This window comes from Prinia subflava, chromosome 1, assembly GCF_021018805.1.
Source record: "Prinia subflava isolate CZ2003 ecotype Zambia chromosome 1, Cam_Psub_1.2, whole genome shotgun sequence".
Classification (NCBI taxonomy): domain Eukaryota; kingdom Metazoa; phylum Chordata; class Aves; order Passeriformes; family Cisticolidae; genus Prinia; species Prinia subflava.
Genome location: NC_086247.1, coordinates 147,603,411 through 147,627,819, shown reverse-complemented (window position 1 = coordinate 147,627,819; position 24,409 = coordinate 147,603,411). Strand labels below are relative to the sequence as shown.

At 40.8% G+C, this 24,409-nt stretch overlaps 1 protein-coding gene across 4 annotated transcripts in view; it reads left to right on the top strand.

The window, feature by feature from the left end:
* The window catches only part of GALNT11 (polypeptide N-acetylgalactosaminyltransferase 11), a 48,004-nt gene that overhangs the window by 8,078 nt on the left and 15,517 nt on the right, over window positions 1-24,409 (top strand). For 2 of the 4 annotated variants that reach the window (XM_063416197.1, XM_063416207.1), the window contains exons 2-8: window positions 7,674-8,006; window positions 11,705-11,828; window positions 13,008-13,174; window positions 17,810-17,935; window positions 19,314-19,563; window positions 22,408-22,525; window positions 24,192-24,344. In XM_063416197.1, the coding sequence (XP_063272267.1) occupies window positions 7,712-8,006; window positions 11,705-11,828; window positions 13,008-13,174; window positions 17,810-17,935; window positions 19,314-19,563; window positions 22,408-22,525; window positions 24,192-24,344 (1,233 nt within the window). In that variant the 5' untranslated portion in view covers window positions 7,674-7,711. Of the gene's footprint in view, window positions 1-2,599; window positions 2,776-7,673; window positions 8,007-11,704; window positions 11,829-13,007; window positions 13,175-17,809; window positions 17,936-19,313; window positions 19,564-22,407; window positions 22,526-24,191; window positions 24,345-24,409 lie in introns of those variants that run through there. The other 2 variants (XM_063416190.1, XM_063416182.1) reach the window with 2 other exon arrangements.

Sequence of the window (24,409 nt, the reverse complement as noted above, 5' to 3'; positions counted from 1 at the left end):
TCTTCAAGGATGCTTTTTTTTTTAAATGCAAGTGGATAAAGGAGGAATTTCACATTTTTATTATAAAAAAGCCAAAGTGTTTGCATACACTCTGGAATGGCAGCCTGCTAAGTAAAGCTTTTTAACTGGAGTTGAGAAATTCCAAAAAGCTTGATAAGCAAATTTATGTTCCTAGAAGAGGTGTTTCAATGTGTAGTTCACAGATTTGAAAATTGTACTATGCAATATTTAGACATCTCTGGTTAAAGCCCAAAAACTGAAATACAAATCAGTATACAAGTGAGTCATTTGACACTGGGGAAAAAAATGAGGGCTAAGAATGTAAAGACTTAACAAGCTAATTTAAAAATTTGTCCTAAAACACTTAAAGCTTTTCACACTTCATATACTCAGAGTGTAGTTTCATAGGTCTTCAGCAGTTCATGCAACTAATGTATGTGCCTTTCTTTATCTTTAAAATATAATGAATATTGTTGGTATTTTAAGATTATCTGTAAAATGTTGCTCAAGATTTTGTATTCATTCCAGGAGGATTTATTTTAGGTGGTATGACATGGATTTGTATATCTGTGCTGAAATGACTAAACTGTTGGCTCCCAAAGCTTTGAAAGTTGAATTTAGAAGGGACTTGCAGAGGCCAATTAAAAATAGATCTTTATGTGTCATCTCATTAAAATGAATGGGAACAGTGGTCTTATGCAAGAGGACAGCCTGTGGTCCACAGGATATTTCTGTGAATGAGTGTTGGTGTGACTGAACATTAACAGGATTTAACATTAGTCTTTTTTAATTCTTTTTTTCTCCTAGCTTGTACCTCACTGAATAGCCTGGCTCTGTTTTCTTGGTAATATCCCTGTAGGTAGCAACAGGCTGCTATTTTAGTTCTCATCCCAAAGCTCTCCTGCAGGCTGAAGGAGCCCAGCATCCTCAGTTCTCACAGGGCAAGTGTTCCAGCCTGTGACCGTCCTGGTGGCCTTTCACTGACCTCACTGCAGTTTCCTGATGCCTTTCTTGTCCTGGCAAATCCCTCCTGGGTGTTGTCCTCTGCCTGTGGTCGCAGGGAGCTCTGGAATTGCACTCCTGGCTCAGCCTGTGCTCCTGTGGGTCCATCCTCAGCTCTCCTTGCTGCAGGGCTGTGCTCTGGCCTTAGCCAGACCTTGGCTGCTCCTTTTCTGCAGAGCTGCTCCTCAGGCTGTGCCAGCAGCCACAGAGTTTGTCTGTCCCAGGTGCAGGACTTGGCATCTGTCCTTGCAGAATGTCACCATTTAGCTTCCTGGAGGCCCAACCTGTCTTTACATGAGTAGTTACTTGCCTGTATTCTGTCAAAAAAAGCCACTTAATTCATAAAGTGCAATCACCCATCCCTCTGTAAGGTCAAAAATTAATGGTGATTTTTAATTAAAAACAAACTGCTAGGTAGATCCAATTTAGTGATAAAACAATCCTGTAGGAGGGTTTTTTAAGAAGGAACTAAATTGGCTTGGTGCTTAGATTCTGGAGCACTTTTGTTTGGAAGTGTCTATTACTTTTGCTCTGGCTGTATATTCAGTGGATGTTGCTCCTAGTGATGTGTGTTGGATCTGAAGCAAAAGCTGCCTGAGGAGTCCCTTTTTCATCTTGCTGGTCTATTAACTGTGACTCTCCCTGAAGAGAGAGATTCTAACAGAAAGGTTGCCTGGAAAAAAAATAATTCTTGTGCAAGTGCAGAAGGTGTGTGAATGGAATCTGTGTTTGTGTGATGAATGTTTATTATTGCAGTAATACACTACTTCTTCCTAAACTCGTTCATTTTCCTATTAATGCTTTGTTTGATAGTGGTTTAGCCAATAAATTGGGAAGCCAGTTCATGGGTAGCTGTAACATCTTGGAGGCCAAGAAATGTAGGAGGAGTTAAAGCAGTTAAAAGAGCAAAGTTGCATTCATGAAGAGTATTTTTATATTCTTGTGTTCTGCTCCCCCAAAAAATAGGAAAGTAAAAACTAGAAGCATCCATAGAAGGTCATGCAGCAAATTATCCTAATACTCTGTAGGAAGATAAAGTCGTTTAATTTTTTTTTTTTTTTTTTTTTTTTTTTTTTTTTTTTTTTTTTTTTTTTTTTTTTTTTTGGTAGAATGCTCTTTAAAAATGAAGATTATACACATCTGTTCCTTGCCTCAGTATAGTTCCAAAATACACAGGTAGTCTTGAAGGGGACCTGGGTAGTATGAGTCGTGTATCTGTCTTTCCCTGGTTTTTTTAATTGAAAAGCTGTTCTTGGAAAAACTACAAGCAGACTTTAAGGTTTTCTCAAATAATTTTTACTCCTATTTCGAAAATCTTGAGGTTAGTCTGATCCTCTGTTTGACCTCTGACAAACATGAGTTCTGGCACAGTTATGAAATATCTACTCATAAGGTGTGTTTATAAAGCTGTTGAGGTTAATCCAAGCAGATGTCAGTGCTTAAGCAGTGGCAGGTCATAGAATCTGTAGCAAATATTGCTCTTTAAGCCAAAATATTGTGTATTGTGGTTGACATTTTCTGCTTCCTTTAAAAATATCCAAGGCCAACACATTGGGTCAGTGTTTCTGAGAGCTGCACAGGTTACTAACAACAAACCCTCCTGGGCTTTGCAGGGGAACACAGTTGTATCCTTGTTGGGCCAGTTATTAAATGAATGGAAATATTCCTGGGCTTGATGTGTGAAATGAGGGGCATGGTGGTGGTGTAAGGCTGCTAAAAGAAGCTGCTGTGACATGGAAAGCCTGTTGCACAGAGTACTGCAGCTCAGGTCTGGTAGGTGGGCTCCTGGAGAGGTTCTCAGCTTTGGGATTGATTGCATTTAGGAGACTTTTATTGAGTTACTAATATTTAACCTTTATAGTTCTCTTAAAAAAATCAATTATTTACTACTTGTGCAAGGAACTGAGACTTGTGTACTGGAATTTGTGGAAATTAGAGAGCAGTATTTTTCTCCTGGCATTTCTGGTATGTGAGTCTGCAAACTCAGTTCCAAGGTTTTGCCAAAGGAAAACTGTCATGCAATAAATAAATGACAGTCAAAATAGAGCAAAAAGAGAGACACTGAAAGGCTGAATATTTGGTTAGAAATTCTCAGAATACTGTTCCTTCAGTCTTGGTCTCTTCTGAGCTGATGCTGATGGAGGCAGCTTCTGTGATATGTTTTTTCCTTTCTTGCCTCCAAACTGGATTGTAATTTCCTGATGTAGGAGATTGTGCCACCTTGGGTGATTTGTGTTTGTTATGTTGAAGTTTCTCTGGATTCCTGAGTACACCAGAGTGAACAGTCATGAACTCCATTCATCTCTAGGGCATGAGAATGAATGCCTGTAAAATACTTGAAGGTGTTAGCATTTATTACTTGCTCTGGAAGCCCCCATCTTGCCAAGGGAAAGGAAATGCCTTCTGTTTATTCTGGATGTTCTTTACTACTTGAGTTTTTGGAAAGGAGAATTGTTTGAAGTGGTTTTTTTTTTTTTTTACTTTTGGCAGCTGTACTGCTTTTTAGAAATGAAGGGGAGATGGATGATCGACCCTCAAACCTAGTCTCTTTCCAGGAAAATTTGTGAGGAACTGTATTGTGAAACAATTCTTCTTGCTGTGTTTAGATCATGGATTATTCTTTTGTGGCGTTTAGTATTTTTGTTTGTACTTGAATAAATAAATAGAAAGGGGGTGACTGAACTCATTGTTACAGTATTGCATAGGTAAAAATTATTATTATGAGCCCATTAGTTATTTGAATAATACAATTCTGCTTTTTTTATTTCAGTTGTTTCTGTGTAACTGTTCAAACCTGCCAGCTGTGCTTGCATTAACAGAGCTTTAGCTGTTGAGTTAAAAATACATATAATCTGTTTTTTTCATGCAGTATGTATCAGGGCTGAGAAAGATCCTAATACTTTGGATTTGAAAGGCATGTCCTTTGCATCTCCTGCATTCAGGAACAGGTTTTCTCTATTTAAGGAAAAAAAAAAGTGAGGAAGAAATAAAGGAGGAGAGGATGGATGTTTAAGACACTCATCGAAGTGTTATGACCACCCATAGGCTGAGACAGTTGTTGGGTAAATTGGCAAAATGAATTTCCTAGGAGACTTCACAACACTGGAAAGAAAGCAAAGGAGTCTGGACAGAGTAAGACTTTTATTCCCTGTGCCTACATGGAAGGAGGTCATGGATAGGGAGATGACTGAGGTAAGAATCAAGGGTTGAGTGTCAGGCTCCGTGAAGTGAATGTTTCCTCCTGTGTCCTTGTGCCCAGCTGCAGTCCTCTCCTTCTCCCTCTGGCACTTTATCAGAGTGGTTATTTTTTGTTGCACACTGAAATGAGGGGAGGGGTTCTTGTTTCTTGGTATGTTGAGGAGGGGCAGATATGCATTCATGTGATAGTGTTTTGTATGCATAGAAGTGTAGGGCTGGAAAGGTTCTCTTGGTTCCTCAGGGAAGATCCCAAGCAGGACTGACATGAAATCTCCTCTGGCCTAAAGCACATCTGTAAGGAGTCAGTCAACCTAAAACTAAAAGTGGAGTGTGCAGCTCTGACACAGATCTGACTCTGTCTGCTGAAATGGTAGAAGTGGTTGAAATCCAAAGGACAGTGTTTGTGGAAATACATATGTGTTGGTGAATAAAGTAAACTAATAAGCCTCAATGTGCTTTTCATTTACAGAGTTAACTTTTTTTTCCATTCTGCCTTCAGAATGGTCTACATAGTGAGTCTGTATTTTCCTGCCAAATAAATTACCAAATGTCTTGATTGAATAGCAAGGTACTGAATGGGCACAGGCTGTGCATTGTGGAAGCTCTGTCATTTGATTTAAATGCAGTATTTCAACATCTTTATCATTTTACAAAATGCCAGAATGATGAAGGAGAGGAAAAGATGATGAAGCAGATCTAGCAAGGATCAGGTGGAAATTATACTTGGTTTATTTAGCTTTGGTTTGCATTGGTAACTTTTGTAGCAGTAGGCAAGCATGAGCTTTTAGTCTGGTCAGTGATGGAAGGGGTGTACAGCAATGTCCTCGCTCTGGTGATTAGCAGTTCATCCCTTCCTCTTTAATCTGAGTGTGTCTGATGTCAGCCACAGCAAATTTTAACCTTACTGTGGCTGGAAGTGCCACAGCAGCAGGTGTAGCTCTGAGCTATGAAAGAGATGCAAGGAACTGGGGAAGTATTTAATCCGTGAGGAGTTCTGCTCTGTGTGCCTGTCTTCTGACTGTTACCAGAGTAGATTGTTTTTTCTGTGCAAGCTGCAGTGTAGATGTACCCTTAAACAACTCTGGAATGAAAAGGTTCCTTCTCTGTTATAGCAATTTTTATCTTACTAGGACAGTTCTCTCCCAAAGTGTCAGTGCATGTTAGGATTGTCCATCTGTGTTACCACAGTGAATGGAAAACCACCTCTAGCAGTTTTTGAGGGACTGTACATAGGCTTGGACAAATCTTACAGCAGATGACCTTCTGGTGGCCACACAAAAAGAACCTGGCAAGCACCCAGATCCTGTTTTATGGAGAAGCATTAATTGTCTGCAGCCTGCCGAGCAAGAAGAATTATTATAATGAGAGGATATAACTGTTTATCTGCTCTTGCTCCTCTGCAGCCTTGCGTGCTTTTTCTGAGCCAAGGTTCACCTTGGTGTGCTTGTGTTAGCACAGGGTGTGAGGCACTGGGAATTGGTCATCTGCACTTCTCTAACTGGTAAACCTATTCTGCTAGTGAAAATGAGGATTTTCTTCAATCATTTCTGCCCCAGAGCATTCAGTGCCTGACTAATTTCATGGCTTTGCAGTTAAGCAGCAAGGTTTCTGTGTGACACTGTTAGAGCCCGTTTCACAGAGAGTGCAATTCATCTGTATGCACAGGGTCAGCCTGAGATTTAAACCCTGTGTAAGACCTTTTTAAGCTCCTTGGGCTCAACTGCTCTGTAGATTGTTGTCTTGAAGAGGAGAAGGAGTTTGACATGGTAAGAACAATGGATAAATTATTTTTGAGAAGGGTGGGTTTTGATTTTTTGCTTTACTCTGTGGATATTTTATTCTCGGGAGATGATGGCCTGCTGCAGTCTGGGAAATGTAAGCTTGAATTTTGATGTACATTCTTTTTGGATGCAAGTCACTAAGGACTCAGAGTTATATTGCCAAAGTAAATGATGTCTTTATAATGTTCTTTGGGATCATTAACAGCTTCTACCTTTATTTAATAGTTTCCCATATTGAGAAGGAATAATTTGTTTGTACTCACAAATGTTCTGGTTTGTTCTTTGCCAGACTGACCTGAAAACCTCTGGTAGTTTCTGACTTTTTGAGTAGTTCGAAAATGCATCAGCATAAATGATTGACTCGCACCCCAATATTTGTTTTCTTAAAATAAAGCTTTTGCTAATTAAAAGGTGATTATTTCCTTGTCACTGTGCCTTTGCACACTGCCACATTTCCTGACTCTTTGTTACTGTACAAAGAATTTGTTGTGGTTAGATAGTGATGAAAGAAATCAAATTCTTTGAGTCAACATTTGTTTTTTCCCCCTGAGTTTGGGGAGCTGATCTGTACAGTTTTTGCTATACAGTTGTGTGGAGTTTTTTTGTTAGTGTGGGGGGGCTTTGTGTGTTGTTTGGAGATTTTGTTGGTTTTGGTTGGTTTTTTTGGGTTTCTTTTGCAGGGTGGGGGGAGGTTGCTGAGCCTTTTTTAGATTTGGGGAACTCCAGAAAGTCTACCCAATTCTCCTGGCCCATAAGTAAAATATTTTCACCAGCTTCATTTGCTTCACAGTTTTGCTTATGACAGTAATTTTCAGTATAGCTTGGGCAAATTGTCTTGTGGATGTCTAAAGTAAAACTCCAGTCTGGGTTGCTTCCTTCCAGCTCTAGATAGGCAGCTCCTCCAGGGAACATGAAAGCTTTTCTGGAATCTACAGAGGCCTGGAGGAACCCAGTAAATTACCTTAGAGCTTTTCCTTCTTTTCCTATCCCTTCTGTCTGCTTTCTGTGGAGAAGATTATCTGTAAATGTGACTGTCTTAGTTCTGTGTGTTGTTCATTTGCACCCCATGTTGTCTGGAACTCCTGGGTCACTTATGAAGTCTGTTCTTAAATTTGGGGCAAGAAGAAGTGAACCACGTAGCTTTTTTGAATCTGTGGTCTCTCATTCCTTGCTTTAGGATAGGATCTGAGCTACAAAAATGGATACACGTGGACCTCCTCTGGCTCAGAGTGGCCCTGCTTGAGTAAGGGGGTTGGACAAAGTGACCTCCAGATGTCCTTTCCAGCCAAAACAATTCCATGAAGAATCAATTCCCTGTGTATAGTATATTTAATTATATAGTTATATGTTTAATTCAAGGCAGGCATACTGGAAATATACTGTTCTAGAGCAGAGAGAATTATATAACTATTCTGAGGAAAATTAATAATTTTTACCTTTAGTTGTGGTATGTCACTGGGCTCTTAGTGATTGTTTGCTCCATAGTTTAAAGCAGTGGTATCCATATTAAATGTGAAAACTGGTCATGTTTACTTTTTGAATGGGAGAGTGGAAAGGTATTTACTTCTTAAGGTCTATGCCTAAAGTTTAAGTTCTAAAAATCATTTAACAGAGGAGTAACCTATCAAGTGTGTTTTTCATATTGTATAAGGGAGCAGCCCTCTCAAAATGTGTATTCTCACTCTTTTTCAGGTAATTGAGAATGGGCCCTCAAGGATGCTGAGTGTACAATGGGCAGTGTCACACTTCGTTATTTCTGCTATGGGTGCCTCTTCACATCCGTGACCTGGACACTTCTGCTCTTTGTTTATTTCAACTTCAGTGAGGAGAACCAATCCTTCAAGAATGTGCCCATCAAGGGGCTGGAGCCTCAGAGGCCATTTCCAAAAAAATTCTACCCCCGTTTTACACGAGGGCCAGTTCATATACCTGAATTGCAACAGAAAGAGAATAAGATAGGAAACTCTTTTGGAAATCATATCCAGGATCCAGTTAAGGGGGAGGTCGAATTCTCTCCTGAAATGGGTAAGTGGTTTTTTGGCGTTGGTGACAAACTTAGGAAAACAACAAGAGAAATGAGATATTTTTCTGTAAAACAACTCTCAGGGGAAAGTGTATAATGATGAAGTTTTGTTTGTTAAAATGCAGGCGGTACTCGTGGCTCTCTTCATTAGGAATTACTTAAAATTTATTCTACAGTCCTTAACCCAAAATACACTCCCCTAGCATTTACATTTGTGCTGTGTGAGTGCTGATGAGGACTGGGTTACAGCAGGGTCTGCCCCTGATGAGCTACATCTTGCTTTCAGAAGGTTCAGTGTGTTCTTGTTTCATATCTTACTCCTGTATTAATTAGGCTTAAATACATGAGCTTCAGTTAGCTACAGAGAAACTCTAGCTACATGCAGTAATTAAAAATAGCTTTATATCAATAAACAATGAAGAGGACCAGCTGATTTGGAGAATATGCTTGGATTATTACTTAATCTACAAGAAATGCATGTAGGACAAACTTACAATGCAAGATTGAGATGACAATGTTCAGAGCCAAATCCTGCCTATTTTATACCAGCAAAGGTCTGTATTTTTCACTAGAGCATGTTTCATCAATGAGGTGATTTAGTTTTGTGTTCCAAATGAAAATGCTTCGTGTATTCTAGTGCTTACAGCATATTCACTGCTGTGTTTAGATGTGCAAAAAGGCATATTGTGTACTGGCTTAAAACTTGGTGTGAGTCTGGAGTCAGAAGTGTTGGGGTGTTGGTTTCTGCTGCTGCTTTGGGGAATGCAGCACAGAAACCTTCATAGCCAGGGTTCAATGCTCAGCTCTCAGTGAAGTCCCCTGTCATGACTGAACAGATGGTGAATCACAAGCTTTGTGAGTTTAGAGAACTTTACCAAATTTCACTTTCTGAGCTGGTCGTTAGAGCTGTGTGAATATCTTAGAGAAATGGCGGTTCATGTTGCCCTGTGGCATCACAAGTGTTTTTCAGTTCACTGCAAAAAGCCTGAGTGCCAAGTGAGGTTAAGGCCAGTCCAGAGGTGGCCATTTCTTTCCAGCTATTCAGTCTGGGCCAGGAAAGAAATGGAGCTTTTTAGCTGAGAAGTCCTTTGATCTTCAAACCAAGTGACTGGTTTGGGTGGTGAAAGCCAAGGGGAGTTACAGTGCCAGGATAAATTCTACAGGAATCGTCAGGAGACAGCTCTTAAGATGAGGTGTTTTAGGAAAGAGCTTCCTGAAGTCTGTCTAGGGTAGGACAGTGATGATCCTGCAAAGCAAAAAAAAAAAAAAAAAAAGAAAAGAAAGTTGGTGTATGATAGTCAAAACCAAACTGTCATCTGGTAGGTCAATCTGTCTTTTTTTCATTAACCTGTGAGAGCCACGTAAGCCTAAACTGAGGTTTTGATTGCAAACCCCTTATTTTCCAAGGGTTTCTGTCTGCTGTTAGAACTGAAATCTTTCAGATCTTTTGCATGCATTTGATACTGTTCCTCATAAGAAGGTTTTAAAAATATTAGCACTCCTTGAATATATTCATAAGATCAGAAAAATGTAGTTAATGGTTCGCTGTGGATGGACTGTAGAATGAAACATTTGGAATGTGTTTTGAACTTATGCTTGGTATGAAGAAAACATTTTAAGGTGACCACAGCACATTGTGCTACTGATTATGCCAGAATAATGGAGCTGGGTGTCTGAACTGACCAGCTGGAGATGTTCTTTTGGGAATGGATGTGGTTCATTAGAGGATTGAGTATCCCCTCTAGGCTCTTAGGGATGGGGTGGTGACACTGCCACTGCAAACAGACCTCATTCCCACCCCCTCAGCACAGCTCATCCCAGTGGGAGCACTCTGAGCAGCACTGTCCCAGGACACTGTGTGGGAGTGTCCCCTTTATCTCACAGATATCATACTACCCAGCACTTCCCACTTGCTCCTGCACAAATGTCAGGGCACTGACTCTTGAGCTGTTTGATATCACAGCTGCATTGCCATTGCTGGACTCGAGACTAAAAGCCACAGGGTGGTAAATGTAAATGGTGGGAATGTGGGTGCATGGAATTCCCTGCAGAATGTCACCTGGTATCCGTAGGTAGACTTGTCATTGGGACACAGCTGTGCTCTCAAGGCTCAGATGGATTACTTGTTCTGAAGCTTTTTTCCATTTCAAACTTTAAAAATTACTTCTATTTTGTGTTTAACCCAACTCATTTTCTCCAGGCTTGAGCTCAGCTGGCTTTTGCATGGCTGGTGAAAACTGGAGAACATGAGGTGTGGAGACAGGCTGAGAGGATTGAGTTTATTCTGCCTCAGAGAGAAGGCTGAGGGTGAGATTTTATTGCTGCCAGCAGCAGCTGAATAGGAGGCTGGAGGGAAGATGGAGGCAGACTTCTTCCAGAGTGCATGGGATTATGATAAGAAATTGGAGCAAGGGCATTTCAGTTATGGAAGAGGAAAAACATTTTCAGTGTGATGGTGGTCGAATGCTTAAACAGGGAAATAAGAGGTTGTAGAATCTCCATCTTTGGATGTACTGAAGGCTTTCAAAACTTAACTGCACTGGTTCTGAGCAACCTGATCTAGCTGGACCTGCTTCTGGGAAGGAGGTTAGACCAGACATCCCTTTCAATCTGAATGAATCTGTAAATGTATGAAACATATTTTCCTGGAAGGATGGTAGCATGTGAATGAGGAACCCTTGTGTTAACTATTTTCTGCAGATTTTGAATGATATGGAGATGATGGGCAGAATGGAGGGAGATAACTTATGTGATCCTTGCTCACTTCTTGTACTGAAACTTCAGTGAAATTTCAGTGTAGCTTGATAATAACTGAAGAGGTGACAGGCATCTCATTCTGTGCAGCCAGCTGAATAGAGACAGTAAAAAATAATCACTTTATGTGATTTGTTGCAGAAGTGGCTAGAGGCAGAGGTGGTGGCAGACACCAGCTGTCTCTCCCTCATGGAGTTTTGTGAAGTGCCACAATGTTTTATTTCACTCACACTGGTGAGTGAATGGCTCAGTGAGAGAAGTCCACAGCACTAAGTCGGGGCAGGCAGGATGGCATTGAAAATTTCATCTTGGTTTATAACAGTGCATTTCCTACTACCAACAGTTACTTCTGCAGTGCTCAGTAACAGTTGCCACTTCTGCTAAAATAATCAATAAACAGCAGTTCTGCTGGTATTTTACTTGCTGTCAAAGTCCCAGGTGAGATAAAAAAAAGTTTACAGTTCTTGCATAGCTATTTTTGTTACCACAGACTTCAGAACTGCATGACACTGGAACGGTGAGGATTTTTCTACAATGCTAAATGTATTTCCTCTCTCAAAAATCCCATTACAGACCCGTCACCTGTAGGGATAGATGCTGATTCATTGTGTGCCAAAGTCTATCCTCTGTTGCTTGTTTGATGTTGGTTTTAGGTGGTGCTAAGAATTAGAGGCCATATGAGTGAAGGGAGGCAATAAACACAGTGGAGCCAGCAGTCTTTGGAGAGGGATTTAATTTTATTACAGCTGCAAGGGCTACTCGTAAGTGCTGCCTGTTTGTGAGATGGAGCAGAAATAGTTGCATAAATACATACCTGGCAAAACCAGGGGGATTTTTAAGAGCCTAATGGGGTTTAGGAGAGGTTAAAGCATATGCTTCAATCCTTGATTTCTTTCAAACGATGTTTTTGAGCCTGTTAGCTGATCTTGGCATGTTTCTTTTGCAGGAATGATTTTTAATGAAGAAGATCAGGAAGTGAGAGACTTGGGCTATCAGAAGCATGCTTTCAATATGCTTATCAGCAATCGACTGGGATACCACAGGGAGGTGCCTGATACCAGAGATGCAAAGTAGGTGCTGATTTTTGGACAGAATGTGGTATAGTTTCATGTGCTCAATGGCTTGTTACACCTGATGTAGTATTTAATATTTAATTTAGTATTTAATTTTAATTTAGTATGTGATAGGTTGTGCACTGCTCTGAATATTTTCGATTAAAAAATAGATGTTTTTCAATAATCTGCCTGGCGCATGTGAGGGAGACAACTCACCTCTGTAACAATAACTCCCAACACTGAAAAATAAATAAGCATGCATCAGTTTTTCTAGTGGTTTCTCTGGAATATAATGAATTGTACTTGCTGATTTTTTTCCCCAGAATTGAGCTCATTCTAAGCAAATGAAAGCTTTTCTTCTATACTTCTGGGTTTTCATTTCTTATTTCTTATTTTTATTGGATCCTCCCATGCCTGGCACCTTCATACGGCATTAACCTGTGATACTTGGCCCTATTAAAAGTAAGGATGAGCTTTGAAAATAAGAAGAAAGAATGATCTTTTGCTTTGAGTGGGATTCATCTTGCAAATTTAGATGCTTAGATAACTGCTTGTTAGCCAGTTATCTCTGCTTTTATTATAATTAGCAGAGATCCAGTCAGTGCAGTTAATGAAGCATGCAGAGCTCTTCAGCTGACAAAACACTCTTGACAGCCTTAGGGTGAGCTGAACATTATTTAGACTGCCCTAGCAGCAGTGACTAGACTTAAGTGTCTTAATCTGTCCTCTGAATCCCAACGTTGGTTGTGTAAATAGGTATTTAGCACCAGTGCAGGTTTTCTGGGATATCCAACCCTGCCTCCAGCAGCTGCCCAATAAAGCTGTGTCATTTTTGTGAGCCTCATGTCATGTTTGAACTGTCTGAGCTACCTGAGGGTTTTGACAGCTGAAACAAGCCCTCACTATCTTCTGTTCTCTGTCTTGAGGATCTCTGGTTCTTATTCCCCCCTCAGTCCATGATACCCTCTGTTTTCTAACAAGCAGCAGTGTTAACTGAGAGTCTGTATTATGTGGAAAGTAATTTACTCTGCTGAGCCCTCCTATAGCTGCTACAGGTCTGGGCTCATTATGTTCACCTTAGGGGTTCCTCCGACACATTTAATGTTTGCTTGTTATTGATGAAGTTTCAGCAGTGACCCAGCTGTGTGGAAACCCCTCTGTAAACAGTGACAAACACTCTGTTCCTGTTTGCAGATGCAGAGAGAAGTCCTACCCTGTTGATCTGCCCTCTGCCAGCGTGGTGATTTGTTTCTACAACGAGGCTTTGTCCGCGCTGCTCCGCACGGTGCACAGCGTCCTGGACCGCACCCCTGCCCACCTCCTGCACGAGATCATTCTGGTGGATGACAACAGTGAGCTGGGTGAGAGGCTCTTTCAGGAATATCACACTTCTGGGCCTTCCTGTGCTTCATTGGCTGGTCAAAATCAACTGTGGAAGTCATGATGCAGCAGTTTGTACTGCAGCCCATCACCAGAGTGCCAGCCAGTACAGATGTGTGGTGTCCAGAGATGCCCAAGGGGACATCCTCTCTACCACTGGTGTCACTTTACTGATGAGCTTTGTGTCATACAGGCTTTAATATTTAAAATCAGGTTTTGAAGCTAGTAATCATAGAACCAAATAATATTAGGGGGCTGGAAGGTACCTGAAAGGTCATCTATTCCCAACTCCTGCTGTATTGGCAGGGACACTTCCCACTAGACCAGGTTGCTCAAAGCCCTATTCAACCTGGCCTTGAATGCTTCCAGGGATGGGGCATCCACAGCTTCCCTGGGCAACCCATTTTAGTCTCACAACCCACACAGTAAAGAATTTCTTCTTAATATCTAGCCTGAATTTTCCCTCTTTCAATTTGTACTCATTCCTCCTTACCCTGTCACTACAGTTCCTGGTGAGTCCCTCTCCAGCTTCCCTGTAGGGTTCCTTCAGATGCACGAAGGTTGCAATGAGGTCTCCACTCAAGCTTCTCTTCACCAGGCTGAGCAGCCACAGTTTTCCCCTGCCTTCACCGGGTGCTCCACCCTTATCTCACCTCTTGCACACGCTGATGAGTGGGGGTCATGGAGCAATTGTTCTTAGTTCGGGTTTTCTCAGCAGTTCCTTGCTTGGGCTGCTCAGGTGCTCAGAGCAGATGGCAGGGAGGCCATGCTCGCTGTGAATGCACACCAACACTGCCGGCTGCAGTCCCGCCGATGCACTGCTGTGGCACAGTGCCGGGTTTGGTTCTTGCTCAGCTTTTCGGGCCGGCAGCGTGCTGGGGCCGGGGCTCAGCGTCTTCTCGGGCAGCCGGGGCTCAGCGTCTTCTCGGGCAGCCGGGGCTCAGCGGCTCTGGGGCAGCCGGGGCTCAGCGTCTTCTCGGGCAGCCGGGGCTCAGCGTCTTCTCGGGCAGCCGGGGCTCAGCGTCTTCTCGGGCAGCCGGGGCTCAGCGGCTCTCGGGCAGCCGGGGCTCAGCGGCTCTCGGGCAGCCGGGGCTCAGGGCGGCTCTCGGGCAGCCGGGGCTCAGGGCGGCTCTCGGGCAGCCGGGGCTCAGGGCGGCTCTCGGGCAGCCGGGGCTCGGCTCTCGGGCAGCCGGGGCTCGGCACGGCTCTCGGGCAGCCGGGGCTCGGCACGGCTCTCGGGCAGCCGGGGCTCAGGGCGGCTCTCGGGCAGCCGGGGCTCGGCTCTGGGACAGCCTCTTGTGGCTCCGCAGGCACGGAGGGGCCCTGGAGGGACAGACCCTGCAGAGTGGCTTTGCTCCTGTTGAAGGATTGCTGCTTTTTCTCTCGATTTACAAACAAGGCAGAGAAAGACACCCAATTCAAGCATGGCCCCGCAAAAGCCTTTCATTTTGGCCCTTCAAAAGCCAAATGCCTGTTGAGGAATGTGTTAGCGTAGCAGTTCTTGCCAGCAGGACTGTGCAAGTTCCCTGCTCACCTCTGTACAAGTCCACAACTTTTTGCATTTTAAAAATGATTTTTAGATTGTATTTTTATTTAATATAATTATAGCTCCCTTGGTCTCATTGTTTGGTTTCTGATTTAAGGTCTCACTTGCTCTGAGAGACTGATTAGATATGTCTGTTGTAGAATGGCATTCTCTTGTTATGCTGGAAGTTGATTTCTCTGAGGTCAGATCAAATGTCGAGATACAAGAGAGAACAAAGATCAAACACTATTCCTTGATGATAAGAATGTGTAATATTTAAAAGCTTGTTTTGCTTTGTGTTTTGGGAACATATGCCTTGCCATAAAGTGTCTTGTGCAATTTGTTTTGTATTCAAAGCTTGCCTTACTTCAAAACTCAGTCTTTTGAATGTGAGGATGCGTTTGATTGATGCCTGTGTTGAGGCAGTAATACCATCTCTCTTCTGGTTTGTTGTTAAATTGAAGCAATTAGTGGATTTGAACCAAATTAAGTTCAAAACATTCAAGTAGCTATTTTTGTCTTTCTGACTTCAAATGAACATGTTCTGAAGACAAAGGCAGGAGGAGGTATTGTTAACACAGAATTACTGCTCTTGTTGCTAACGATCCTATGTTTTTGCTGGTGCTTAATTTTAATGGATGGATTCTTACAGCAGAAGAAAGCTGAGGACTGGGGATGGTTTGGGAACTGAGGGAATAAATAAAAAACTTTAGCTATGCTATGGATGTCATGAGCTTGGGCAGATTGCTTGATTGTTGTGCCATTTTGTTTTGTTTTTTAATTAAATATTTTCCTTCTGTTCCCTTTTTTTTTGAAGTAGTATTCTAGATGAAATTCTCTCTAGTTCTTCACCTGCAAATATGAGAGCTGTGCCACACATCACTGCTGTTGTGCAAACCCTGGGCCTTTGCACCTAGTTTTGCCTCAAAAAGCTTCTTGGACTCAGTTATCAACAGTTTTACTGGCTAAGCAGGCATTACCATGGCTCAGCCAAGCCCACTGTTGTATTTTTTTTCCATTCCCTGAAAGGCAGGCTTTCTTTTTCTGGTATAACCTCCTTGTCCCTGATTTAGCCTTAACCTGTTATGGAAAAGCCCAAGGATGTGTTTTGAAGGCTGTTACTGGAGGCATTCTCCTGTAGAAGGAGAGACTGAAGAACAGAAAAGGAACCAATTGTCTGCAAAAACCAATTTAATAGTTTATAATAATAACTCCAGACTCCCATCCTAGGGCCCATTTTGCCTTTGTTGTGTAGATATGGAAGAAGGTAGTGCCTAAAGTAATTTTTGAAGACTGGCTAAAAGGGAGGAATTCTCTCTTTGGAGCAAAATTTCTCAGACAGGCTGAATTGAAGCAATTTTTGGGTTATATCAGAAGTAATCAGTGTTCCCAGTGGACATAAAGGCAGCACACAAAAACTGATCAACAGCTAAAATCCCAAAATGTGTCTGAGACAAACCTGCCTGTTAAGAATGATCTGTGATATGGATCCAGTTGCCAGCAGAATGCCATTTTGTGTGGGTCAAAACTCTACTGGCCTTTACATCCTTACATTCTGCTGCTCAAGCCAGTGTTGTGGACCTGGTTTAGCTCCTGGTGTGAATGTGACATCTTTTCTTTTTTTGTTGTTGTTTGGTTTGGTTTTTTATTTTGGTGGGTTTTGTTTTGTTTTCTATTCTTTTCAGGAGTTTGCAGATATGAAACTTTCCTCATTTATTTGCCTCAGCTGCTGTAAGAGTTGAATTTGATAACTGAGCTTTTCTGCTTTGTGCTGGCCCATTGTTTTTGCGGGTGTACACTGTTCTTCACTTGCTGTAATGAATCAGGTGAAGAATGATTCAAACACTATTTTATTTTAGGTTTGCAAATGTGCCCTGTTTGTTTGGGTATCTCATTTGGATTGCACTTTAGAGATTATTTGATCAATTTTCTAGGAGATTTTCTCTGAAGATATCTTCCCTACTGTCTCTGGCATATGATGTCGTTATTCCAGATGAGGGGAGAGAATTCCTGTGATCCAAATGATTTCTGTCTTTATTTCCCCAGAGAATTTCCTTTGTCCTAGAGTATCCTCTAGCATCATGCTTGCTGTGTGTTACCTTCTCACTTCTGATCCACCACGTTTCCTTGCAGTGAAAAGGCTGAGATCTTAACATTTGGAATTGCATCTGGGAATCTCCTGCCTGAAAGTTCTTATTCCTCCTTAGGGTTACAGCTCTGACTTCCACATATATTCCATTAATCTTTTTAACAGCAACATTAATGTTTGAGCTGACATTCATCAGAATAATGTTTACTTTGGCACATGCTCAGACAAAAGTCTATCTATACCAAGGTTCTCTGTGAAGTCTCAGTTGAGTTTTTGTTTCTCGTTCTCATTTTATATTCTTCTTTATTTTTCCATAAGCTTATTAACTTATGCTTTTCTATTATTTCAGTCTTTGTCTCCATCTTCTCTTCAGTAGTTCTGCTTTAATGTTAGAAACCACTGACCTTGGGTGAAAGAAGTATTGTTACTCTTAAAATTGCCATTGATGTTAGCTAAGTTACAGTAGTGCCCATAGACTCCAGTGAACTCTGCACTCCTTCAAAAGCACAGGCTTGCCAGCAGAATCTTTGATCCTTTTGGGTTTTAGAAAAGCAACCAGCTGTGAGTGAGTTGTACTTGGTATCTGTTGTTCTATCAGTTAAGCAGGCACAGATAATATAAGGTGTCTTCCTGCTTCTTCTGAAACGTGTCTGCATTTGTTTCCATGTATGGAATGTAGTAATTTAAATAATTTGCCTGTGGGAAATGTTTATTGCATCTGTTGGAAATGCCAGTCACCATGAGAAGAATTTGGAAATGTGTTTCTTTGAACGGCAATTTTTTTTGAGTCTAGTAGTTCCAGTTAACTTGAGTAATGTACTAAAGGCATTGGAGGGGAAGTGTAGGATGTGGGATGACTGACTGTCCTTACAATACTCTTGGTTTGAAGCTCTGCTGTTTTTATCAAGATTTTGGCCATTTTTGAGTTAAATGTCTTGAGATTTTAAACTGAGCTTTCAGAATGTCTGTCCTGTTGTTGAACTTGTGTTTTCCTTTTTTCAGCTGACTTGAAAAAAGACTTGAGTGAATATGTTAAAACTCAGCTTCCCAAATCCACAAAATTAGTAAGAAATGAGAAGAGGGAAGGCTTGATCAGAGGAAGGATGGTTGGAGCCTCTCATGCCACAGGTACACTTGCTTTTTATCTCTTTTCCTTGCATACTTTGAGGATAAGTTGATTGGGGGTTGGTGAAGTAGGGTCATTTCTCTTTTTGTAGTGCAGCTTTTCAGGTGTTGGATATTTGACCTGTGATAATTTTAGACCCCTAAAGGGGTTCTGCATGTCATGCCACTCTCTAAGCCATACAATTTAGCATTATCCCAAATCTTTCTTCCCTTGTACCATCTCAAATGATAACTACAAATTTGAATCCAAATATGAGTGGTTTTTAAACCTTGAGACACTGTGAGTGTCTCAGCTGTTGATTCATTTTTTCTTCCTGAAGACATTTGCCTTCAATAAAATTAGATAGTTTTTTCAAGTGGGTAAGTAAAATTGTGGAACAAAACCAGTATAATGCTCTAAAAAAGTAATTTTATTGAAAGTTATGAACACAAGTTATCATCATCTCAAGTCTTCCCTTGCACTACATCTCAAACAATGACTGCAGTGTTAGTGACACAATGTAGAGTTTTTCCTATTCTTGCCCTGAAAGAATGTTATCTCAGGAGCACCTCCATGTGGTCAAGATACTGTAGTTGCAGAATATTTTTTTGCGTGTTTTATGTGCAAACTTTTGCTCTAAAATGAAATCTGCTCTCTTTTAAGGTACGCTAATTTAGTTTTTAATGCTCAAATCTAACAGCAATGTTTATGGTATAAGCTCTTTTCTTGCAGTGAATGTTAATTGGGAAAACCAATATTTGGTGCTTTATAAACAGCCTTTACCAGAATGTGCTTTCAGTTAAATTCTCTAGCATGTGAGAAAGTGTGTGCTATTTTCTTAAATAATTTTGAGTGACAGATAAGTCTCTTAATTGGTATTTACTCATTAGCACTGTAATGGTATAATCCAGAGAGAAGATTGTGCTTGCACTTTCCAAGCTGTGCTTAAAATTCATTTCAGTTAGTGCAATTTTAAGTAATTTTTTTTCTCTTCTGAACGGGAGAAGTTCCCCATGCCCAGCCAAATACTGTCTGTGGGGTCACTTGTTATATTTGCATACTCCAAAGTTGTTTTCTTTAAAGCTGTTTCCCATCGCTTCCACTATTATTAGTAGTGGAATAATAGTGGAAGAGATTTCCCATTCTTCCATTCAGTGGAAGAGATTTTCTCCTTCCCTCTTCCATTATTATTTATTCTAGTGTTATAACATAAATTTTATGTTGTTTCATAAAGATGCTGGTGCCTTTTTAGACCAGGTGAGCATGAGGGTGTGTCATAGATCAAGCAGTTCTTACTGACAGGTAATCTCCATGTAAATTGGCAGGTATGGCTTTGTCTAACACACTGAATTGCACGTTTGTGTTGATGGCCCGTGGATCTGTGCTCTGTGTGCTCTGCAGGGAAGGTGCTGGTGTTCCTGGACAGTCACTGTGAGGTGAACGAGATGTGGCTGCAGCCCCTGCTGAGCCCCATCCGGGAGGATCGCAGGGCCGTGGTGTGCCCCGTGATCGACATCATCAGCGCCGACACCCTCAGCTACAGCTCCTCCCCTGTCGTGAGGGGCGGCTTCAACTGGGGGCTGCACTTCAAATGGGATCTGGTTCCCCTGGCAGAGCTGCAAGGACCCGAGGGAGCCACTGCTCCAATCAGGCAAGGCTCCTGCTCCATGGGGAGAAGCTCTGGGGAACGCAGGGAGCATCACTTCCTGAGCAGCAGGGAGTGTTCTCTGCCTGGGCAGGTTTAGGAGCAGGTGCCTAACCTGTCAAATATCTGACTTGTTTATTTCACTTGGAAATAGGGAATTGTAATAAATGCCAATAACTCACTTTTTGAAATTTATGAAAATTTAATAAGGAGTACAAATTGGTTACAAAATAAGTAATACAATAATAAAAGTTCAAAAAGTTTTTAGAGACAGGACAAATAATGAGACAATAAGAGCAAAGAAGGTAGCCCGGGACTACCGTCCCCTCTCCCTTCCAGACAAAGGCTAGGAAGGAGAAGGGCCCAGAACAAAGAGAAGTCTTCCTTTTTAAGCCTTCGGTTTATGACTATTCATATCTTATGTAAAACAAGTAATTTTCAGCCGTTTCTTGTCACAAAAGCTTTCTGTTAATTAAAAAAACACATGAGAGTATACGTCCTTGAGAAAGTTAGGTTCTGTGGATAAGAGGCCATAAATTCTTCTTCATTAGAAGGTTTAGGGGCCCCTGTGAATGTTATCTCTGTGCTGAGGAATTTTTCTTCTTGAGCTAAAAAGTATCACACACATACACAGCTTCTATTATACTACAACTTATTGTTAATTACAAAGCTATTTTCACTACATTATTCTAATGTTAATACAGTATAACTTTTCTACCTAGCATATTACATATAGTAAATATCTGCGTAGAGCCACACACACAACATGCCTTTTTCACAGGAATAGCAACCAAAACTATTTCACTTTAATTTCTTGCATTTAATAATGAATTAGATATATCTGTTTTATTAGGTCAAGAAGGCACACTTCTAGACAATGCTTATACAATAGTAGCTTTTGCTGGAGACAAAATTCTGAGGGCGCTTGTGGTAGACTGTATTAAATCTGTCCAATAATTTCACTTTTGAGCCGTGCATTGATCTTTGTTTCCAGTCTGTTGATGTACCTGGCTTAATGATAATTTTGATACTGCCTTTGCTTTAGGAGTAGCCTGCATATCTCACTAACACGAACTATATAATTTCTGTGATGAAATGCTAAAGAATTACTAGATTGGAAAAATCTGTTTGTGGTAATAGGATTTTTTTTTGCTGTCTTTTGAGGGTTGTTTTGAAACAAAAGTCTCAGTGAAGCTCAACACTGGGACTTGAAAGTTACCTGCCTTATCTTTTAACCATTGATGGCTTTGTGACCTGTACAGAACTGGCAATATCTGGTTCTAGTTGATGTGTAGCTGATGTAAAATGGTGCCAGCAGGAACCTTTTATTAGGAGTAGACATGGATAGTTCAGATACAAGAATAGAACTGTCCCAAGTGAATAATCCCCTCATGAAAAGAACCAGAGCTACTGCAGCAAAGGCAAGAAGCTCACTGTGCTTTTTCTAGTTGCAGGTATCAATCTCAGTACAGAATTCAGGTTTGTCAGGTGGAGGAACTTCCCTTTTTTTACAAACTGACTCCTTGTGGATAAGATTTGCCAATTGAATCAGAAATTGGGTTTTCATTTCTCTCTCTTTTCTTGGACTGTAAATGAAGAGCATTTCTGCTGCCACAAACAGTTCCAGCACAAGGTTCTCTATCATCTGAGAGCTCTGCCTTCCCATGTCTCCCTATCCCAAGATTTTCTCTGAGAAGCCAGAAAAATTGCTAAGTTATTTAACAGTTTTACTGGCTTGTTTGGAGAATGGCAGTTTCTGAACCTGAAGGAAAGGACAGACTGAAAAAATCCGAGTGAGGAATCAGCACTGAGTGTTAAAATCCTTATTCTGTTAAGAGCTATTCTCACATTTGATTTGGTCAGTGGCTGAAGCTTAGCTGTTGCTGTGTTCAACACTGTTGTTGTGTTCCTTCAACTCACTTTTATGAAAACGTTCTTTGCTAAAAAGACAGAGAACTTCATAGTTAAAGCAAGTGAATCTGAAAAGATTACCTTTTCTGAGTATGAAAGTGATTTTTCCTACCTAAAGGTCTCTGCCTCCTTTGAAATAGGAGCCTAGATTGCTATTTAACCTTGAAAATTGCTTTCATCCAACAGAAAGTATTGCATTTTAGAGACTTTCCACAATTAAACATTTTGGTGTCAGAATATAAAATTGAGAGGAACCCAGTTTTTAAGGTGACAGAAACTGTAATAGAAATTTGTGTGAGAACAAATAATGAAATCTTGGCCTAGGCTTGGTTTCAACACATGGGGTTTTTGCAAGGATGGGAAAAAGCCTTTTTCCAGCCCATTGGACGTTCCAACTATCATACCATGTTTTTTTCTGTAGTGTTTTTACTCTATTAAACTCCTGTATAATCCATATATTCCAGTGTTGTGATATAGTAGCAATTCAATCTAGAGGCTGAACAGTGTGGCTCATATGCAGATTTTTACAGAATAGAACACATTATAGTAACATACAGGCAAGGTGAAAAACTGGGAAATGCCAGAGGGACCATCTGTATAAATACACAAACTGTAAAACTTGCCAGTAAACATAATTGAGTCAGTGATGAAACAAAGCTGCCTCTTTCTCTGTCCTATACCTTCTCCCCAAGTTTACCAGGTAAAGAAATATGATTTATAGGTATTGGAACAATGGAAGATCACAAATATCACTTACAGATCTGCTTTTGAAAATGTTTTGAGACTAGAACTCATGTCTGAGTGACTGAAGGATTTAAATTGGGTTATGTTGGCTTATAGATTTGGACTTTGAGACCAGCAGATTCAGCAGAAATTACTGTGTGGAGGTTTTTTTCTCTCTTTAAGAGAAAATGAACTTCCTTCCCTGTACCTTTTTAGGTCACCCACCATGGCTGGGGGGCTGTTTGCCATGGATCGTGAGTACTTCAATGAGCTGGGGCAGTACGACAGCGGCATGGACATCTGGGGAGGAGAGAACCTGGAGATCTCTTTTCGGGTAAGCAGAGATTTTACAGCTCTGTAGTTGAATGTTTGTGCCTTTTTCTTGGTTTGGCAGCAGGGCATTTCATAATAGCTGTAAAGAAGGACAGGAAAAGAAGAATTATGCAAGTTTTTGAAATTAGTTTATGAGCAATGTCTAATTGCATGAATTTCACAAGTGGATTAGAGATGTGTGGCTCACAGCAATATTGCTAAGAGATGTAAGCTTAGTATATTTTCTTGGACAGTTCAGTCTCCTTTTTGAGGACCTGGAAATGTAAACTTTTCTGGAACTAAATTGAGAGTCATGTAGAGAAGTCATCTTGGTTGGAAAAATAATAAGAAAATCATATTCAGAAGATCTGAAAATACTGTTGCATTGGACTTCCTATATTTTCTCCCATCTTCCCTGTCACTCCACTGAAAGAAAAACAACTTATGGTGCTTAATGTTGTACTTATCTCTTTACTTTTGTAAAGGACATTCACCAACAGGTTTGACAAGAGTCTGCCTAAAAATGATATGCTACCATGACAGATATGAAGAGGAGATTAAAAAAACCCAAAAAAACCTAAAACCAGACACACAAGCCCCAAAACTTTAAAGAATATGTCAGTTAGAGAAATCAAGATTAGAGTTCAAAAATAAGAACTGGAGCTTCATACATTTGAGTAACTTTAAGGGGTATTGAATAAATAAAATCTTGCAGTTTTCAGTATAAATGTAATCAGGTATCTGAGTAGAAGCGTGTGGAGTGTGAGGAGATTATTGTTGTTATCTTGTAATACACAGTTTCAGTAAAAAGGGCTTTGAAAAATTGGAGCACGTTCAGAGAATTTAGAACTTCTGGAAGTCCCCATCTCTCTGGGGGAGGGTGGGAAAGAAGTTGAGTCTTCATCTTGTCTAGAAGGAGTTTTAAAAGTGACTTGATTATAAACTGCTAATGTGGGAAGATTTTCTGGCACTGGAGAACATATTAGTCCAGCAAAGGGCCAGTGCTGGTAATCTGCTGGAAGATGAAGTTAAAAAAGGAGTTTTAAAAAAAGAAATGGAAGTGTAGTGTAAATAAAATGTAGATCCCCGGTGCCACAGATAAAGACTCCTAAATGTAGCATCTAAATGGGACCAGTGTTTCTGAGTTCCCCTGTCTTAACAGAAACAAACAGCTCTGTCCAATAAGTTTCCATACTTAGTTGAAAAGCTCTCCAGGCTCCCTTGATGACGAAGACTGATCTTCATTATCTGTCACAGAATTGTGGACAATTTTCATGCAGGTAAATGAATTTAGGTAACCTAATCTGCAAGACAAGTCCTAGCCCATATATTCCAATCCTTTCTGATAGACCTATCAGGGTCTGATCAGAGTTAGAGCAAAATATTTTAGAAAATTTTCTGTTTGTCTCTTGAAGACCATGATGTATTTTGTGGAAAGTGTGGTCATATGAGAAAAACAATATTTTGTTACATGGAAATCTAAAAATCTGATTTTTTAGAAAACATGACATGACAACCAACATTGCTAACACCTAATCCTGCATGATGTGTAACCCTACCAAGGTATCCCTTGAAGAAGGGGAGAAGTGAGTGAGCAATCTGAACAATGAGTAAGCAATCTGAACAATGAGTAAGCAGTCTGAACAATGAGTGAGCAATGTGAACATGTTCCATTTTGTTCTGGGCAGATCTGGATGTGTGGTGGCAGACTGCTGATCATCCCCTGCTCCAGGGTGGGACACATCTTCCGGAAGAGGCGTCCCTACGGCTCACCAGGGGGACAGGACACGATGGCTCATAACTCACTGAGGCTGGCACATGTGTGGATGGATGAATACAAGGTAAGAGACAGCTCTAGGTCATGAAATAAGGCTACTAAATGGTTATTAACTGGTTTGTTTGTCAA